Source organism: Cyanistes caeruleus, chromosome 17 (genome assembly GCF_971803275.1).
Source record: "Cyanistes caeruleus chromosome 17, bCyaCae1.hap1.1, whole genome shotgun sequence".
Lineage (NCBI taxonomy): Eukaryota > Metazoa > Chordata > Aves > Passeriformes > Paridae > Cyanistes > Cyanistes caeruleus.
The window spans coordinates 6,597,933-6,618,295 of NC_141717.1; the positions used below are offsets into that span (position 1 = coordinate 6,597,933).

General features: G+C 39.5%; 1 protein-coding gene across 6 annotated transcripts in view; it reads left to right on the top strand.

Annotated features, from left to right (window-relative positions):
* CIITA (class II major histocompatibility complex transactivator) overlaps positions 1 to 18,898 on the top strand; it is a 38,067-nt gene extending 19,169 nt beyond the window's left edge. For 3 of the 6 annotated variants that reach the window (XM_023936605.2, XM_023936607.2, XM_023936609.2), the window contains 17 exons: positions 347 to 430; positions 1,009 to 1,071; positions 3,251 to 3,400; positions 4,571 to 4,711; positions 4,845 to 4,901; positions 5,686 to 5,745; positions 6,888 to 6,953; positions 7,408 to 9,115; positions 9,227 to 9,397; positions 10,240 to 10,311; positions 11,621 to 11,701; positions 12,726 to 12,818; positions 13,148 to 13,231; positions 13,972 to 14,055; positions 14,535 to 14,618; positions 15,275 to 15,367; positions 16,736 to 18,898. In XM_023936605.2, the coding sequence (XP_023792373.2) occupies positions 347 to 430; positions 1,009 to 1,071; positions 3,251 to 3,400; positions 4,571 to 4,711; positions 4,845 to 4,901; positions 5,686 to 5,745; positions 6,888 to 6,953; positions 7,408 to 9,115; positions 9,227 to 9,397; positions 10,240 to 10,311; positions 11,621 to 11,701; positions 12,726 to 12,818; positions 13,148 to 13,231; positions 13,972 to 14,055; positions 14,535 to 14,618; positions 15,275 to 15,347 (3,071 nt within the window). In that variant the 3' untranslated portion in view covers positions 15,348 to 15,367; positions 16,736 to 18,898. The remainder of the gene's footprint in view (positions 1 to 346; positions 431 to 1,008; positions 1,072 to 3,250; positions 3,401 to 4,570; positions 4,712 to 4,844; positions 4,902 to 5,685; positions 5,746 to 6,887; positions 6,954 to 7,407; positions 9,116 to 9,226; positions 9,398 to 10,239; positions 10,312 to 11,620; positions 11,702 to 12,725; positions 12,819 to 13,147; positions 13,232 to 13,971; positions 14,056 to 14,534; positions 14,619 to 15,274; positions 15,368 to 16,735) is intronic. The other 3 variants (XM_023936606.2, XM_086853641.1, XM_086853640.1) reach the window with 1 other exon arrangement.
* The last annotated feature ends 1,465 nt before the right edge of the window (positions 18,899 to 20,363 follow it).

Below are 20,363 nucleotides of genomic sequence, written 5' to 3' on the forward strand. Positions count from 1 at the left end.
ATTGAGAAGTACTGAGATCACACAGTGACACAGCTGTGATGTTTTATCCTTTGCTCATCATTAGAGCATTGAGAAGTACTTATGTTTTATTAGCCACTGCCACTAGATTAATAGTTTGCAGTTCAGAAATTAACACAGGGTGACAAAGTCTGCATTCAGAGCTTTGTGGGCTTTCTAAATCATATGGATCTGGATACATCTTGTATCACATGATTTGGTTTTTATCTTTTATTTCGAGCATATTTCATCTTTGCTCTCTGTTGGTGTGTTTTTCTTGCTTTTACTCCTCTCTGTAATTTTTTTAGAAGAAAAAAGTTTGACATTGGACCATATTTCATGTTTTTAGCAGGGAACCTTATTTTGGATGACATTGCTGCTGAAAACACTGAGAAATTTCCTGACATAAAGATGCAGACATGTCTTAAACGAAGTAAGTGTAAATCAGTGAGAATATGGAAGTCTTTGTGCCTGAGTTCTAAACTTGCATTACAGCCCCTTGGCTTTAGCACAGCCTCAGTGCTCTTGTCATGCAGTTCTTCAGTGAAACCAGACGTGCTTCCTCTGCCTTTGTTCATGCTCATGGGCCGGAACTGAAAGAAGCTCTTCCAAGCATAGAATTTACAGTTCGCAGAATTTGTTGTCCTGAAACACAACATTCAACATGCTGCACTTCTTTGCATTTTTGTCATCCTCATGGCAATGTTGACTTTGGTTTCAGTGTATCTGTAGCTTAGTAATGCTGGCTGAACAATTGCCTCTTTAATAGCGAGAACAACATCAAAAATTTTTGGCACCGAAATCTGCAGACTAATTATAACTTCACAGTCAGAGCAAAATAACATGAGGCTTTTCATATTCATTTTTATACATTGGACTTGTACTGTTCTGAAATAGCTGAATTGAAACTGGTAACACCCCCTTTTACTTTAAAAATTTAAAATAAGTTTCATGGGGTAAATTTAAAATAACCAAAATTTTGCCACTTATTATGACCTTGCTTTCTTTCAGCTTTCTTAGGCTCTGCGGCAGAGGGTTACTGTGATGTTTCAGAACCCAAATATAAGAAAATCGGTAAGTCATTGACTGAATAAGAAAAGGTTATTGAATAATATTGAGTCATATTACCTGTCAGGTCATAGCTCTGCATGTCCTGGGTTTTATCCTCTTTGTTCCAAGTGTGACAACTTCCAAAAGTCCACTGAAACATCCTAATGAAAATAATAATTGTGATGAGATGATTTTTTGGCTCAGTCCGTGCTATAAAGTCCTTTAAACCAAAGAAAGAAGAGAAGAAAGGGAAATTTCCAGGTTTTGCACATTGTTCGACCATCTACAAGACAACACCTGGGGCCAGCAGGCAGGCTGGAACTCGTACCCTAGGTGGAAACTGGTGCTAATGTTCTTACCCAACTGTAGCCTAAAGAGGTATCTCAGGCAGAGCTAAATCAGCAAAATATTCTTCAAAATTCAGGTGAGAGCAACCAGTTTTGACTATTTTGTATTGTGTTTTAAATGGACATCTGACTCATTGTGTCAGCACACCTCACAAGCCTCCTAAGGGGACTCTGACTGTACCAACCCCTAGGGACCATGTACATGTCAGGGGGCAGCCAAACCAGTGTGTGACCTAGAGATCCAGCCAGAGTGCTGGGATCTGGGACTGCACCTCAGCACAGTCCAGGCAAGGAGCTGGCACAGAATGCATGAAAGTCAGAGACAACACACGTGTGTACCATGACTGTCATCCAAGCTGTTTTTCCAGTGTTCTTGTGGAGTTCTGAGGGAGTGGGGAGGGAGAACTGAGCAGAACCAACTGTTAAAAAACATTTGCTGGCTCTGGGAAGGTTATCAGAGTTTCTACTGAACTGGTACCTGCTGATTATAGTTATTTCGACACAGGTGAAGCAGTTAGTACCCATTAAAGGTGAATTACTTTCTTTTTGCTTAAGTTCCTTTATAGATTTGGCACTTTTAAATGTCTGTGTTTATGCCACACTAACAATAATAGGAAATGGCACATCAGTTCCAAATGTGTCACCCTGCAGAAACTGCATTCCAGATGAAAGGATCATCACAGAGCTAAGAGGTGCTTTGTGAAGCTGCACCTATCCTTTTACTGGAAGTCCTCAGAGTATTATCAGTTTCTCTACTGTTCTTGACGCAATGAAGGTTCTGAGAAAGGAACACATACATAAGACAGTATAAGTATTGTGTAAAAAAATCTAATTAACAAAAAGATGAGCTATTTGACAAAATCAAGAGTTTATTTAACCTGTCACAGGTGTCACAGTATGATCCTGCAAAGGCAACTGCATCAGTTCTTCAGAAATGCAAGACTACCTACAGCAAAGAGAATAACATGTGCTAAAGTTCAAAGCAGTAAGCCAAGAATGAGATTCTTTCAAAGGAATTGAATGAAATAGTGGCACAAACACCAGACAGATTTGTAGCTCCTGATAAAAACATTAGACCACAGAAGGTGATGAAATACAGACTTACTTGTTGCAGCTACACAGAATAGGGAAGGAAAAAGCAAAACCAGCTCTGAGAATAGGGGTGTTGTAAAACCAGTGAAACTAACAGACTAGTTCAAATAAGCAAGTGTGTCTTGATTTGTAGGAACCTTTTGATAAGCAGATGAAATTGTACAATGCACAAGCCCCTCTCCCCATTTGTTCTATTCTTGGAGGAAGAAAATGTGCTGCAGATGAGATGCATTTTTTTAAGTTCTTGTGTTTGTGACTGTTCTGTGGGAGACACTTAACACACACTGTTTGTCCTTACAAGCACTATAGGGTCTGAGTAGGGAGTCAAGGTCCCCAGGTTATTGCTCGTGGGCCTCTCCGCTCTTCTGCAATATTGAGACAACAAACTAAGCTTGGAAAATCGGTACAGCCAATGTAAGACATTGTTATGTCTTATCTGCCAGTCATCTATGTGTAGGGTTATGTACATCTACATACATCTGGAAATAAGATAGGTCAGGAAAGATGAAGAAAAAGAAAATTTAAAGAGTGAACTACTGAGAAGAAAAAGTGATCTACTACAGAATTTAATAAATACATTTTAGATTTTGAAAGCTAAATAGTTTTTAGAAAGCTATTGTGAATTGTTCTTGCTTTTGGAAAATCCAAACACAGCTGATCAGAATCAAGTGGTTTATCATATCTACTGAGACCTCTTCTTTGGTTCCTGTAACTTCTGCCAATGAGGTAACTTTCTCCTTTTGTTTTTCTATTTTATTTTAAAGCAGAAGCCCCTGCAGCGTCTGCAGGGAATGGCAGTTTCTTTGCTATGCCTCTCAACAGCCACCCAGTGAGCTGCACCTCCCTAACTAACCAGCACATGTCCTTTTCTGCTCCTGCTGCCCAGGGGCTGGAAAGAAACCTCATAATTCCTGGTACGTAGTACAGCTGTAGGTGTGCACCTGTACACAGGCTGATTTACACATGGAGAAAACTCTTATAAATCTTGTCATTGACTATGAGAAATGGCAATAAAATGGCAGGTATGGCAGCTGTCTCAGTCAAGCCTTTAAAAGTGTGTCACTCGCTAAAAGAATGAAAAATATTCAATGGAAATTAAAAGGGCATTGCTCCTAATTGAGTAGAATGAATCTTTTATTTAATTGGTGCAGGTTATAAGAGAACAGTTATTTACTATATACTAATCTAAGTAATTAATTACTTGTCTTAAGAATAGGAAGTCACAAAATTTTCATAATTAAACTTTAATTTAGTTCCAATTTCTTTTTCACCCAGAGGTTTGTAAAGAACTGAGGGATAATTACATTTGCAACACTAGAGCAAAATCTAGGCTGTGATTTGATCATGAAAACTGAGCAGTAATCCCACTGATGGGCTGTGTAGGCACCTAGCCTGGGCCATGCTGGGTAGCAGAGGTGCTCATGGTACACTGAGAAGACCTAATGGCAGAGGCCCAGTTCAACACCTTTTGCTGTTAAGTTTGTGCTGGAAAGGAACCAAAACCAGTGTGTAAGCTGGAAGTCTTGAAGTACCTGATGCAAACTGAAGCAGCATGCAATAGCAGAAGAAATTCTGACCCACCTACAGAAACTCAGAGCTATGGCTGATTAAATTGCAAGCACTGAATCAACAAAAAACTTTCCCAGCGTGGGTTGAGAGGGAGGATGCTTATACAACCTGCATGATATGCAGTTATGTGGGAAGGATGTAATGCAAGGAAGGTAAATTTAATGTGGATACATACTATTTACAAATTTTCTCTTCTCTGGATCTCTGGCTGTACATTTACAGTTTTGCCTCAAGCAGTTTTCCTCATAATAATAGGATTTCTCTTTAAACTGTTGAAAACAGTGGCTGGTAGAAGCTGGGTAATCCCATGTATTTCATGCTCATCATATTTTGTAAGAGTTCTTTTTTTAATGGGTTCAATGGGCCTCGTGTGATCCTGTGAATTCTCCACAGGCAAGATTTGCCTAGAAGCTGCCAGAAATGATGAGCTGATAGAAAGCTTTTTCTCTCTCATAAAGCTTTAGAAAGCAGAACTTTTTAAAAACAAAAGAGTAATTATTCTGCACTCATTTCAGGATTGTCAGAACCTTTGACCTCAGAGTGTCTACTAGCCAGTGTGAAGGAGTACCAAGAGAATCAAAACTTGGCAAGTCCTCCTCAGCAGATATTTAACTTTGTTCTTGAAAATAGCACATCTGATGTTATAGTATATCCAGGTAAGAGCAATAACTTTTTATCCACATAAAGAGGCATAAAGTGCTAAAAAAAAATGCTGCCAACAGCAGCATTGATTAAATTCAGTTACTTATAGTTAAGATATGCTGAAAACTATGCTTTGTTTCTTGCTAGTGCTGGCATCTTCTGTGGAAACATTCATATCTCCAAGTTTTCCAGTTAATTTATGTGGTAAGTAGAAAAATGGGGTTTATGTATGTACAGCACTTTGAACTGGGAGAGAAACCATAGTGCTTCTACTCAAAGCCAATTCTTTCCTCCAGGCTTTACTCACACTGACCTTAAAAAAACAAAAATGGATGGTATCTCCTTCTTTGTATTGATCACTTGCTGCTTAGTATGAGCTAGAATGTACAGATAAGAGTGGTAGAGCTTCAGGTTCATCAGCCAATCCCCTGTGTTTACTATGACATCCAGTTTCTGGAATAAGTCAGGTTTAGCTAAAACAGTGCAAAGCCAAGGATGCTGGAGTACCTTCAGAAAGTGGGAGATGATCTGATGCTGACTTGGCCTGAGCATCTTAAATGTTCAGTGCTGGCAGCCAGACTGCAGCCATCTCCGGTGGAAGCCCCACAACCAACATGATGATGACTTAGTTGACTAAGCAATACTGAAACCTAATGCCACAGAAAGGCTTATAAAGAAATCAGAGCCTTGGTCAGGATTTAACAGACCCAATTTTAACCCAATGTTACCCAAAGGTAACAAACTTTCCTGGGACACTTTTCTTCCAGCCATCAGCTGTTGGAACCCAGAGTTTGGTATCAGTGTTGATTCTGGTCCCTGTGCCCAGTGCAGGAGTTTGTTGCCCTCTGGTGGCTTCCACTGCCCCAAAGCAAAAGTGTAACAAGGAGATTAAAAGGCAAATATCCCTAGGTGTGGGGAGGTCTTTGTAAATTGTATTTACTGTTTATGTGAATAAACAATGCTAATAATTCCAACTGATTTACTTCAGCACAACAAACGTATGCCACAAGCCCCGGAATTCCAGATGCAGCAGCAGACAAATTAGCACGTAAGATGCCAAGGCAGTTTATTTTCATTTTTTAAAAGTTCTTCACTCCTGCCTGCTTTGACCAGTTTCCCATCTAAATGTCTCATTACATTTTTTTTTTTTTCTGGTCTTCCATTCTGTTTTCTTAGTTAATAAAACAAAAAGTAAATCAAAACCAGACGCTTTCCCAACCCTTCTTTATTTAATACCTTTCTTACTGGAAACCTGTGGTGCTTCCCTTTTAGAAGCAAATCTGAACTCAAACCATTCTGAAGGTTGCTGTCATGTAGGGTAGGAATTAATTTCCAGATCTCTGAAACTCTTTTAGACCACATTCTACATCAAGATCATCAAGATGATATTATGGTATGAAACACATTTGTACATATTTAGGGACATGAATCTGTTTTGGTTTGGGTAATTTTTTGTACATCTCTGCTGCATGTGGTTACAAGACTCTGAGACTGAGTTTGCTACACTCTCTGTCAATTTAAATTCAGTGTTGCATCTGCAAACCTCTTCCTATCAAAAGTTCTGTCAAAACTGATACTCTGCAATTGCCAATCTGTAGAAAACATGTTCTATCTGAAAAATTCACAATTTCTTTGTGTAAAGGAGACACTGTTCACCTGACCCAACTGCAGAAGTCTGCAGTAGTTTGAAAGCAAACAGGTGAAAAGAAAGAAATTTGGACAGCAACAGGACTTTGTCAGGGAGACTAATGGGTAAATACTGTTACCAAGAGTCACTTCTCTGTGACTTTCATCCTTAGTGCTTGGTTACAAGGTGTAGAATAACAAAAGGAAGCTATTGCTTTTGAAGAGATAAAGAAGCACTATGTGTGAATATTAATTTATGCAAAACACTGACATTTGAAAAGAACAGTGGATGTCACCTGGTGATGGTAGATGTGCTTCCTGCAGCTGTCAGAACAGCTGTGGTCTTATTTAATGCCATTCTGCCTCCAGCAGTGCACATCAGCAGAATTCTACTTGTGGCAGAATTTCACTCATTTTCCTTGTAAAATTAGCAAAATATCACCTACTCTGAATATATGCTACAATGAACTTGGAAATTTGCATTAATCTTATTGTTAAAATTAGAAAAGCTGAATCAGTGATTATCTATGTGTCTTTGTTAAGTATATTGTTTTGTTTCTCCAGATTTAGAGACATTTCAAGAAGTTCAAGATTCCATAATTTCTTCTGAAGAACCTTTCAAAAGACCAGGTGAGTTTAGAACTCTTGAACTTAAACCTTCTAGTATTTTTTGGAAAAAGATTTTGTGTTTCTTTCCATACAGAAAAATTCCTTGTAGGAATCATTCAACAATTTGCAAAGCTGTTCTGAGGGTCTGAGCACAATTCCTTGTTTCAAGATATTAGATTTGGCTTCTTGTAGAAATGTAGCTGTAGTACCTACTTAGCAGCTCAGTGTGCTTCAGTGGTTTTATCATCTGTACAGAGAGCTCCAAAATGATTCTGTTCATAGATCTGAAAGTGTCTGTTGTGCCTGCACTTCTCACTACCTCCCTGCAGCTGCAGGGGGTAAATCCAGCCCTATGGGCTCTATGGGAATGCCTGTGCTTTTACCATACTGCAATTAGGCACTTAAGTCATCATGAAATGATGGTGTAATTTGTGGACTGGTTCCTTCAGTCTTTGTGTGCTCTTCATTTCTTTAGAGCAAGTGGAAACCTTCTGTTCGTCACTTAAAGATTATTTCCGAGACACGTGCAAATCTGTGACCATGGAACGGGAAGTAAATCTGGATCACCTGTTCATTGATGGGACACTTGTTCAACCTCAAACTGAAACAAAGACTGGAAAAAATAGTGCAAAAGCAATGGAAAAGGAGCTGATAACTTGCAGCCTGCAAGAGAAGGAAAAGACAGCCATTGATAGAAGCCAAATATTTCAAATCCCACAACGTAAAGACTTAGAGACTAAAGTGATTGTGGTGCTGGGTAAAGCAGGAATGGGCAAAAGCATTCTGGTTCAGAAGATCTGCCAGGACTGGTCCAGTGGAGAGTTTTCTCAGTTTGAATTTGTATTTTGGTTTGACTGCAAACAAATAAACTTGCCTGAGAAACGATACAGCCTGAAGGAACTGCTGCTTGAATTTTTTGTAAAACCTCAAGAGGGAAGCAAAGAGATCTTTGAGTATATATTGCAAAATCCTGCTAAAGTCCTTCTGATTTTTGATGGGTTTAAAGGATTGCATGATCATGAGAATTTTCCTCGTTGCTCAGCCAGCCAGCCTGAAAAGGATTTGTGCAGTATAAAGGAGCTGCTTTCAGGACTCATCCAAAAGAAGTTACTCAATGGTTGTACTTTATTATTTACAGCAAGGCCAAAAGACAAACTGTACCAGTATGCATCCAAAGTGGATAAGACTATTGAAATAGTAGGATTTTCCTCTCAGCAGAGAGAATTGTACATAACCAAATATTTTGAAGAATCATCCTACTGTGATAGTGCACTGAAATTAATCAAAGAGCGTGAGTACTTGTTCAGTCATTGTTACAGCCCTGCTATGTGTAGATTTGTTTGTTTTCTCTGTGAGGCAGTGCTTGAAATGGGAGAGAAAAGTCTTCCTTCAACTCTTACTGAAGTCTTCCTGAAATTTTTTAAGCAGAAGATAATGCTTATGCAAACAGATGTTACAACCACACAAAATCAAGAGAGTCTTGCTACCCTAGCCCGTATAGCCTGGTGTCTTGGAGAAAAGCACCAAAGTGCCATGAAAAGTGATCTTCTTCCTTCTAAGGAAGTTAAAGAGTTTGCTCTGAAGTATGGGTTTGTCCTGCCATTTGCATTCCCCAGACATTCAGATAGTGAAGAAGAGGAATTTGGGAGCACATTCTCTGATTTTGTCATTCAGAATTTCTTGTGTGCACTCCACCTTTTGTTAGCAGAAGAACTCAAGGATAAAAATCTAACAAAGTACCTGTCTTTTCTATCCAAGAAGAAAAAACCTTATAACTGGTTAGATTTGATGCCTCGATTTTTGGTTGGTTTGATGTTTCTCCAGGATGACCTCTATTTGTGCTCTCTTTCCAATGTGGATGCAAAACAATCAACCAAGAAACAGAAGACACTCTTGAAATACATTAGAAGGCTGCAGATTAATACTCTCTGTCCAGAGAGGTTGCTGGAGCTTTTTCATTGTGTTTATGAAACACAGAACAATTATCTTCTGCAGCATGTGGCCTTAAGACTCGAACCAGACTTGTCTTTTCTGGGCATAGTTCTTACACCACCTGATGTCCATGTACTGCTCTCTATTTTGAAAAGGTCAAGAAAAGAGTTTTCCTTGGATTTGCGAAACAGCAGCATTGACATGCAAGGGCTGCAAGCCTTGGTCAGCCTAAGGAACGTGACATCATTCAGGTTGGTCACTCTGTACCCCACAGCATCATCCATAGCACTGTGTGTAGGTGACGCTTTCACGCAACAACAGCAGTCACATCTGTTGGTTTTGTTTGTTCTGTCACTTCACAGGGCTTCCCTCAGTGACACAGTCAGGCTCTGGAAATCTTTAGAACAGACAAAAGAATATGAACTGCTGAAAGCATCCACAGAAAAATTTGTTCTTGATCCCTTTAAGGCAAAGACAATGAAAGACATCAGTGACCTCTCCGACCTTGTAGAGATGCAGAAGATGATGAATTGGTAGGATGATTTATGATCAAAACTCTTCTTACACCAGCAATTAATGAAAACAGGGCTCCACCACCAGTGCTGGACAATGGAGTTGTCTGCTTGTCCAGAGAAGTAACTAAGACATGGCAAGCTCCTAGGTCATCTCAGGGGGTTCTCCTGCCCCCCTGTGAGGTGGCTGTCATGGCAGGGAGGAGCAATGACAGCACTATGCAGAGCAGTCATTAAAACTGCCAATGACAGAGCCAGCTGGCATTTCTCTTTAATCTCTGAGTATGCCATCTTCCAGTAATTTTGTTACATAACTTGGGCTGATTCTTTCCCCCTGTAGCATGTGGGCATAAATGAAAACCTGTTTTGCCCTGGTCCCAAATGGCTTGAGTCAGTCCTTTAGCCCAGGAAGTAAAAGCTTGTGTTACATGCTCTAGAAGTCCTGTGTTCCATCCCTGCTGATGATGTAGCTAAGGGATTGGTTGCAATTAAAAACATGCAGAAATAAAGTTTTGTTGCTGTTGTTGTTGTTAAAAAAAAAAACCAATTTAACATGGGTGGAGTATTTTGATTAAAATATAGACAAAATGGTTTAATGTTTGACAGAAAATAGTTAATTCAGAAAAATGTATTTTTAAGTTTTATTGGAAAAAGAGCAAACAACTGCACTATGAAAGGCAATTATTGGATTGAAATTACTCAATTGAAGAAAGGTTAGAGCAGAAGTTACTCTGAATTTTCCTGGTTCCTCAGTTAGTGCACCAGTTTATTTTCTCTAAGAGTTTGCTAACAAATTATTTTTAAAGCACTGTTTTGGCTGCTAAAATATTTACCATATTCTGATTCTACTGTGATTTATTTAGTGTTCAAGAAGCATCTGGTTGCACCAGCTATGAAATTCCTGCCATTAGAAACCTCAGAAAACTCGAATTTGCGTAAGTGCTAAAGTTCTACTGATTGAGATGGTTGTGTTTAAGGAGGAGTAGTTGTGGGTATTGGCTACAGCCATTGCACTGATCTATAGTCAGCTTAAAGCATTAAGAAAACTCCATTTATTGCTATCTTGCTTTTCTCTGAACTAGATTAATTAATTTATGGCCAAAACTCAAAAAAACATCATTCCTGGCTCCTGTAGCAATACAGATCAACAGGGCTCTACCAATTTTGTTTGGTTTTAGTGCAAGTTATCTCCTGACCACCAGGCAGTGATCTTGTGCCACTGGGCATAAAATATTTTGACTGTGATCCAGCTTATATAAAAAAATATTTTTTTCTCCAGAAATGCTGGACTTTTCTATCTGAGTCTTTTGGTGTAATTTTCTACCCTATCAGACCTAAGGCCATGAGAGGATTACATCAGAGAATGCCTCCCAAATAAATTACTTAGCATCCTTTCTTTTCTGGAAAAAGGGAGGTTGACTTGGTATCACCACTTTAAAAGTGAGATTTTAGTAACACTTCTTTTCTTTCCCCCAAACTGTAAGCAGCCTCCAAGGCTATTCTATTGCTCAAAATATCCTGCCATAGAATATGAATTAGTTTGGGCAGAAACTGCAGCAGTACCATGGAGAATTCTCCTCAGGTCTTCACCTGTTTCCTAATCTGTAGATCTAACCCAACCTGGGACAGCTATGCTTGGCCTCCCTTCTGGTTTTATGCTGCTTTCTCTTCTAATTTCCTCTTCCAATTTCCCTTTATTTAAATTTTTGTTTAAAATTCTTATTCTTCTAAATAACTGAACTTGTTCCAATACCAAAGATATTCCAAATAAGATATGAGAGACAATTGCTTGGAGCATGAATATCAAAGTGCCATTTATGCTTTAAGCTGCAGTAAAATGTTGTGATTTTAAGTTAGACTGAATTGTTAATAGTTGAGGCGAAAAATAACTTTGTTTTCATTTCATTTGTACTGAGATAGGTATATATTTCATCTCAAGGTTATACTTAAAGTGAAAAACCCAAAAAAGAGAACAGAAATACAAGAAACTAAAACAAGTAAGATAAGTCTAAAAGTGGCAAATGTCCCACTGTTCTGTGCATGCTCTGTCCTGCCTGACCTCTGTCTTGTTGGTCCTCATTTGGAGGCTTCACAGCAGAATTCTGTGGCACAGGTGGTAGGGCTGCTTCTGAGGAGGGTAAACTAGCTTGCATTGGCAGCTGCAGGGAAAGAACTCAAAAATTCATTAATTTTGCTGCTTGTGAGCATGTGAAAAACCTGCTGCATGTCTGTATTTTCTTCCAGGCTGGGTCCAGCATGTGGCCTCCAAGGATTGCTAAAACTCGTGAAAATCCTTGCAGCATTTCCATCACTTCGGCATTTAGAGTGAGTTCTGCTAAAGATTAACTTTGCTAACATTTCTCCTCAGTACCCCTTAATGATGGGGGAACTCTTGGACCCAAGAACATTTCATTTGCCAACAAGACTCCTTATTTGGTGACCACACTGAACAGCAGAAATATTCCCAAACTATACCAGCAGCCTAAAAGCTCCCCATTCTCCCTTGAGATACCTGATGGTGGTTTGTTCAGAACCCCTCAGTCCATTCCTGGGGTGTCCCAGGTTGGGAAAAGGTTCAGTACAGAGCCCCTGAGTGCCTCCCCTTCTGCCTCAGCACTGATCAACTGCTTACAGTCACTTCTGTCTTCACTGGATCTCCAGAACAGCCATGACAATCTAACTCTCTCTTAGTTTTAAGCTTCCTCACACTAGAAACAAGTGTAGGAGCAGTAGTCAGTGTTGTTCCATGGCACCTGTGGGAAGGTTACTGGGTTTTGAGAGGGCCTTTGGCCTTATGCAGCCCACTGACCATTTGTCTGTATTGTAGCTGGCCTTTTCATGATATTTCAGGAAAACAATAAAGATTTAAAATTGAAATTTGTCCAATATATTCCAGAATTATCTGTCAGATTAGAAGGGGATTCAGTATCTGAAATTGTGACTAGGTATGAGGAAAACTTCATCTTTAATTCTCCCTCTCTGGAGAAGGAGCTCTTTAGGCAAGGATTTACAGACTGTGCTGGATTTTGTCAGTTCTGTATTTTTGTGTGCACAGGAAATGTCATTTCAGCTTAGCTGGAACACAACTATTTCATAACCATTTAATAAGCTTGCATATCAAAGGAAATGGGTCAAGACATTCAACTAGTAAAAAAAAACCTCGTAGGCTGTAAATTTGGGCAGCAGAATGCTGCTTATTAAAGAAGCTGTAATTTGTGTGATGCTTCATGCTGATTGAGGCTACTGCACAGAAGAAGCTTTTCAAGATAGATAGAGTGGTCTCTGAGGTGAATAAACCACAAAAATGTAGATTAAAAGGGAAGCTAATTCTCTCTTTGTTGTCACACAGCCTTGATGCTCTGAGTGAAAATGGCATAGGAGATGAAGGAGCAAAGAGTCTATCTGAAGTCTTTCCAACCCTGACATCGTTGGAAACATTAAAGTAAGTGCAAGGTTAACAATTCAGGGAAATTTTGAGAAGAAATAGGTTAAACCTAGAGGCATAAGGGACAGTGTGTTAAAAACCATGAGCAGAAGATTCCCATGGGCATGAAAGACCAATGAGCCTATGGAGATACTTAATCAGTACATTCATTAAAGATTAATCCTTCCTTATTTCCCTTCAAGGGCTCTGTTTTGACTTTTTCTCTGCATTTGGTCTAAACAGACTGTCCAGATTATATTTTTTAAAAATTGAAAAATAATTTCCCCCACGTTGTAATGTATTAGAATAAATGTGCTCAACTAACAAAGTGATCTCACTTACTGTAGTTTATCACAGAATAAAATAACAGATCTGGGTGCAGAGAACCTCGCTACAGCTCTCCCTTCCTTGTCTTCCTTAAAAACACTAAGGTGAGTAGTTGTATCCTGTTGAGTTGTTTTGAAAACATACCTTGCTGTCTCTGTTAGAAACTGCTGGACAGGGAACAAAGAGGCAAGACTGTGCAGTTTTTTACTTCATTCTTGCATAAAGTCTTCAGAAAGAAGAGGATAAAAGGTATGACAGACATACAGAAGGATATCTTGGGAATATATCAAGGACTGGACTGATGTTTAAAGCCAGTCCACAATACCCACTTAGGAATCACACCCTGCACAGATGAGCACCCAGGACCACCATCTGCTGCAAGCTCAAAGCACGTGTTTGCTGACATAGGGACAATGGTCCATCCCACTGCACTGGAATATCTGGCACAGGCCTGAGGAAAGCAGGGAATGCAAGAAACCCTGGTGTGAAATTCTGCAGTAGTTTGGAGATGTGGAATTCTTTTGAATGCTACACCCCAAATCTTTGAGCTTCATTTTTTAGCATATTTTTAATTTGATCTAATGTAGACAGAAATGTCCTTGTTATCCATAGAATAACAGAATCTAGAGCTATTTTTGCAGTACCTGTGCTAGGTGAAGAAGGATGTGGCCATTTGCCTTACTTGATACATACAGGAAATATGAGTGTGTATTTTAAACTTCAACTGCAAATAAGGGTAGATTGAAAGTTAATGTGTACTAACCATATTTGAAAACCCTTGATCTAATATCTGTTTACATTATCCATTATTCAATTGTGACTATTCTGGTTTGGTTTTCTGCAGCTTGTACAATAATAACATTTGTGATTTTGGAGCAGAAAATCTGGCAAAGGCTCTTCCTGCAATGACATCTTTAAGAGTGCTAGAGTGAGTATGAAACCTTTTGAGATGGCCCAGAAAAGTTTACTTCCTTGAAGACTGAAAATACAAATGTTCTATGATTGATTTTAGAGGAGACAGAAACTTAGGAAGAATATTTCGGGAAAATGTACTTCTGCAGAGTGCAGATAGTCAGTGACTGGAAAGGATTAAGGAATAGTTCACCATAAACCCAAAAACATTGGTCTTAAAGCGGGAGAATAGGCTCAAGGGGATCTGGAGAATGACTTCAGGAACATAGAAAAAGGAATCCCTCAGATGAATTAATATAATGAAGTTCCCATTCAACCTTTTGAGTATGTTATTACAGGTTTTTTGAATCAACATTCTATTTTGGGGGTTTTTCCTTTTTAATTTTTTACCCCATCTGTAGATTAACGTATACATTAAACAGTATTTTTGATTTTGAATGAAAAGTTTGATTACATCGTTTGATTTGGATTAACAAAGTTGTTTTTATTCCTCAGTGTTCAGTATAACAAAATAACTGGTGTTGGAGCCCAGCAGCTGACAGACAGCCTACGAAAATGTCCCCATATAAAGAACTTGGTGTGAGTCTCTTGACAGTCTGTTTGCTGTATCTTCATCCTGTAAAACTGGGTTAGAGATCATGCTAAAGCTGCCTTCTGTATTTGTCAGATTTATAAGAGGCATAAAAGAAGGTAACACCAAAATACAAAATCAGAGATGTTAAAAAATGTTGTCTCTGGTTTCAGCTGCATTAGTTCCCAGTGGTCCCAGGCAATCAAGTTTGTCTTACCTTAAACAGTTTCCACTGAGCCTCCCTTTGTTAATTTTCTACCCTCCCAGAGAACCAGACCCACTCTGCGCTGCACCCCTGTGTTTGAGGGATAAACAGTGAGCAGCCATCATTGGAGGTTAAATATTCTGAAGCTACCAGTACACATTCAGAGGAAGGGAGTTTGATGGAAACTTAGAGAACAGTTACAGAGACAGGAGTGCAGTTGCGTCCTGTAACCAGAGTCAATAAGGCTATGGAGTACTGAACTGCTTTTTCTAAATCAAAATGCATTTTCCTTTGCTCCATAGCTTATATATTTTCATAGCATGACAGTCAAAGGGAAGGACAACTTAAAAAACAAACAGCAACAACCAAAAAAGCCAAAAACAGATCAAACATGCTAAAAGAAAGTGAAGCAAAGCACACTTCTTAAAATCTCTTTCCTTTCTGAATTTGTCCTTACAGGATGTGGAATCCCACCATTCCCTATGGAGTTCTTGAACACCTTCACCAGCTGGACTCCAGGATCAGTGTGTAGATTCAGAGGATTCCAAAGAGGTAACATAAACCTTGACTCTTTCAGACAACTAGGTTTGTTTCTGTGTGAGCTGTTGATTCCAGGCTCACTGGCAGCAGGCATAGTAACAGCATGCACATGTTCATGGGCAAGTTTGGAGACAGTGGCACACGTCAATGTCACATCAGGCCCCCTTTCCCTGCACTCACCTTGCATCCACCACCTCCCTGGCACCTGCACTAACAGACTGCAAGTACTTTATTAAGAAAAATGGACTTCTAGAACTCCCAGTCCAGCCCAATTCAGTGACTGGTAGCTGCCCTGCTTACCTTCTGTTTTCTGTTGTGGAAAATCTAAAGGTCTCTGTACTTCTCATGTTTAATAGATGAGTTCTGTACTCCCCAGAGCTCATTTTGTGTTGATTTTTACTAAGTCCTTTCACTTTTCCTTTGTTCTATACAAATCCTCAACAGCTGCTTGTCTCACTATGCAGCTGTACCTGTATTGTACTCAGAGCAGAACACTCCCTCCTACATTCCTTGTTCTCAGTCTCATTGTGTGGTTTAGCCAGTGGCTGCCCCTTTTACTTCATTGATCCTGCCTGAAGAGTTTCAAGAATCCTTTAAGTAATTGCATTGTGAAGAGTTTAATAAGTTTGTCAATGATTATGAGGATCTGACTGCCTGGACTGAAGGAGCTGCATCCAGCATGGGAAGTTGAGGGGCTTATGTAGGATTTCTGCTCCCAGTTTTTTGCCATGTGCTTCCTCTTGCTCTTAAAAAAAAAAATTATGCATGTTGCATCAATTAAATGATTCCAGTGAATGCCAGAGTCAAGCCAGATATCAGATGTGCTCCAGCTTTCTTTAGATGGCCAGAAAACAAATTGCAGTGTGATCACCAGCTGCATGAGACATGCTTTGAATGGGCCTGGCCATGGGATGGCTGCAGCTGCCAGTGGCTCCCTGGACCACGCAGTGAGCCAAGCCTTTGCATGACTCCTGCTCTCAGAGCAGTAATCACCAGATGTAGACTGTTTGTATGGCACTGACCTGGCTACAGGTTGTGGAAGGTTAAGGTGTCATGGCAGCTTCACAGACCAGCTTTATACAACAGCAGTGAAAAATTGTGGTGCTCCTTGCTAGCCTATAGTCCATAAAATCTTTGTCCTGTTTAACAACCCTACCTTCCTGAGAAAGGAGACACTAGAGATACACTATCAGGAAACCTGCATTAGCCCTGAGGATAAATAGCAGCAGGAACTCTGGATCCTGTCTCCCAACCTTGAAACATTCAACATCCACCAGCCACTGTTGTCTGTTTACAGAGCTCATCAAATCTATGATTCTGGTAATCTTAATGGTGGTTAATCTGATGTACATCTAATGTTCTGTTTTCATCATTTTACAGGTGTCATAAAGAAGAGGGGAAGGTGTCCTCTGTGTTTTCCTGTCTTCTTTCTGCTTTATGAATCAGTGTTTTCATGTTTGTTGCAAAAATATCACATTTAAGTTTCTAAGCTATGCTAAAATGGGGTGAATGATAGAGTTTTAAAATGCTATTCAAAGACCCAGCTGTATTTCTACTTAAGTGGTAGAAGAGTTAAGCAACATCAAGCTTCAAAGATGAAAAGAGCATCTGGATACTGTGACCACCAATAAAAGAGACCAGGAACCATCAGGATATTGTGAGTATAAAATTCCATCATCGAGTCATGGAAGTGTAAACTGAAAGCTGCTTAAATTGCAACATCTGAAGCACTGACAGATCAAATCTGATTGTTTGTTTCATGGTGCCAGAGGTAACTGCCATCAGATTTGGTCTGATGATTTTGGACTTTCAAAGATCAAAGTTACAGATTTCACCTATCTGTATGGACTGATTGGAAGCACTAGGGTGAGGAGCATAAAAAAGAATCATCGAGCCCTAGAAAACATTCTGATATTATAAGATTATCCACAAGAATCTAAAAGTCGCTCTTTTCTTCATAATAATCAGTGAATCTAGAAATTGCTCTTTTCTTCACTAGTAACCAGTGCTGCCTGAAGGGACAGAAACATATCTTCTATGACTTGTTACAGAATCTGTCAAAAAGACTGGTGGGTGGGAACAAAGAAGAGAAGAATTGAAAGTGAAAACTATGAAAGATTTTTCTAACATTATTGTAGAAATCCAAATGGATAAAAATAGCCAGTTTATTGCACACAAATCCTCAAACAATCTTTGAAGGTTTTTACTTTGTCTCAAATGAGAACTTTAAATTCATATACCTGGATTGGTAATTTCTTAAATGCAGCTGGCAGCATAAATGTTTACAAGCACCAATTTTATACTTGACAGTGATATCACTACTATGTGTGGTTTATGTGACCTTCTGGTACAGAGTTATGAGTAACCAGGCAATCAGACAAAAGCACATCTCAAAGCACTATCATGTCTATGCTGCTGGTCTCAGTCATATGTGGGCCAAATATGCATTCTGCTGAGTGCAACAGCAAATCAATTGTCTCTTTTATTCTTTTATTTCTGCTCTGTGAACATGAAGAGAACTTAAAATTGTGCAGAGGCAATTGTCAGGTCAGGAGCACCATTCTGGCTTCCTGTCCAGATAGTCTGAGACAGTACCACAAAAAGGGAGGGAAAAACCTAGGAATGCTCAAAATGCTACAAATTGGGAAGTTTATACTTCACAGTTAGCTCAGGGTTAGTTCAACAACCTCTTTGAAATCTCTTCTGCTAGGAAGCACTGACAATACTGACCCAAGGATCTGTGCAAACTAGAATCTCTCAACTAACCTCTCCAACACTCTGTTTCTTGGTCTTTTAAAACTCCCACATTTAAACAGTTCAGAACCACAACATTCATTTTCTTTTGAACAAATTTTACTCCTCTGCTTAAGTTTCAATGCCTGCAGATTCCTGAGATCAGGTATGTGGACAAATTAAAGACAGTGAACAAATTAAAGAAAAAAGGGAGGAAGGAATACTTGTTCATTGTTTCTGAGAGCAGAGAATCATAGAACATGTGAAGGAACAGAGAGCAAGGTGGAAAAACACTGTGGAGAATATGATTGTAATTAGAATGTGGCATTTCTGTTAACTATCTGCATGGTTCTGATCTCTAACCAAATTCTAGCCAGAGCCATGGATAAAAAAATCTTATTTATTCTCTCCTCTTTGAGCTGCTTGAATGAGAGGGAGTTTGAGCCAAATCTGGTGTGATATTCCCATCAGCCTGCAGCACTCCAGCCATGCACATCCGTGGTGAGCCCTTGTCTTGGCTTCTCTTAAACCAAGCTTTGGATGACAAATGCCCCTTTAGGGATATATTCTGCAGCTGCACTTTACCGTGACTGAGTCTGAGAATGTGCTAAATATTCCACAGGCAGCTGAATGTTACAGGATGCTGTCTAGACTGCTAAAATCATGTTTGGTGTACTGCAGTTCTCTGAGTTAGTGGGAGATGTACATTTATAATGTACCGATTGTAAATCTTGATATTTTGGCATTGGTTTGTGTTTTGGTTGTCTTTACACATCTTTTTTAAAGTATTAATAAAAGTGTTTAACAGTACCTTTTAGTACCCGTTGAAAATGTTTCTCTTGGAAATACTATGAAACCACACATCAACTGCTGGTTTCTGCCACAGTAACAGGCTTGGGGCTTTGTATTGCAGGTTCATGGGAAGCACTGTGTGTGAGGGAGACAGGATGGTCCTGCTGGCACTGGGCTGGAAATTGAGAAATAATTCTTTCTTAACAGGAACAAGTTCTTGCAATGCCAAATGACAGACTAAGTTCAGGATCAGGAGATACAAATGTGCTGACTGAGGCCACCTGCTAATAAAAGCAAAATGGGGTTTTCATCCTTTCTAAATCTTCGCAGTTAGAAGTTCTAAAATTAATCCACATTCAAAGTCTGGTGTTCTTATGCCATCAAGCTCCTCAAAATGCTTTTGTCAAAAGAGTGCCTTGTGTATAGAAACTGAATTCACTAGCTACCATCTAAGAAGCTGTTGTGATCAAATCTCTGTTATAAAACACCTTTCAGGATGAGAAAAATGCCGCTCTCTTTATGTCCATCTTTTTGTTGTCAAAGAAGTCTTGCTAAAATGCCAAGGATTGTGTTATCATGTTAGTCAGAGCCTGTAACACTCTCCCCAACCTTTAAATGCATGATGCTGAGCTGTTCTGAGAAATCAGAAATCTTGATCTAAGATTCAGAATCTCCAAAGTGACTGACTCAAGGAAATTTGTATTGTTTTATTGACTGTGTGGCACAAACCCACTGCAGAGAATTTATTAAACTCCTAGGTACTGCACCAAGTACCAATAGTGACAAACTGAACCAGGTTCTTAAAAAGGCATAAATGGGATCCTGCAAAACTAGTGAAGCCATCTCTGTGAGCACTACGAATTAGTAATTATAAAGGCAGCAAGAATGCCCCCTGCAGTAGCAAAATTCAGCCTTAACTCTGTTAGTAGCAAATGGGTACATGAACACAAGCTTGACACATTCATGAACTTGAGTATTCTTTCTATAGGTACCTAAATGGGGACATGCCTTCCCTAAATGTATCTTTACGTGTTAGAATAATGTGCCCTAAATGACTTCATTCCTGAATTGCTGTCCTGGGATTGTGTGGAACAAAACACTTGTCAGTGTTCAAAGGTCCTAAACTGCACCTGATGAAACCTATCTTGGAGGAATGCTACTTGGTTTGTGTCAGTGCTTCCCCTCTTGCAGAAGCAACTGAAAATTGTATTTAGACCACAGAATTTTGGGAACTGGGAGCTCATTTCTACTGCCTAGGAGCTAAAATGTGCTATTTGAATGGAACATACTGGGAGTATCAGGATACACGAGTTTGTCATTGTTTCATGGGGGATCTAAACCATCACCCTCCTGTTCCCTCATACTGGCTGAAAAGAGACTTCTGACACCATCTGTCTGCAGTGGGGAGCCCACGCTGGGAGCAGATGGCAGACACAGACTGCAGAGGACAGACATCATGCAGAAAGTGTCAGCAGAATTGTTT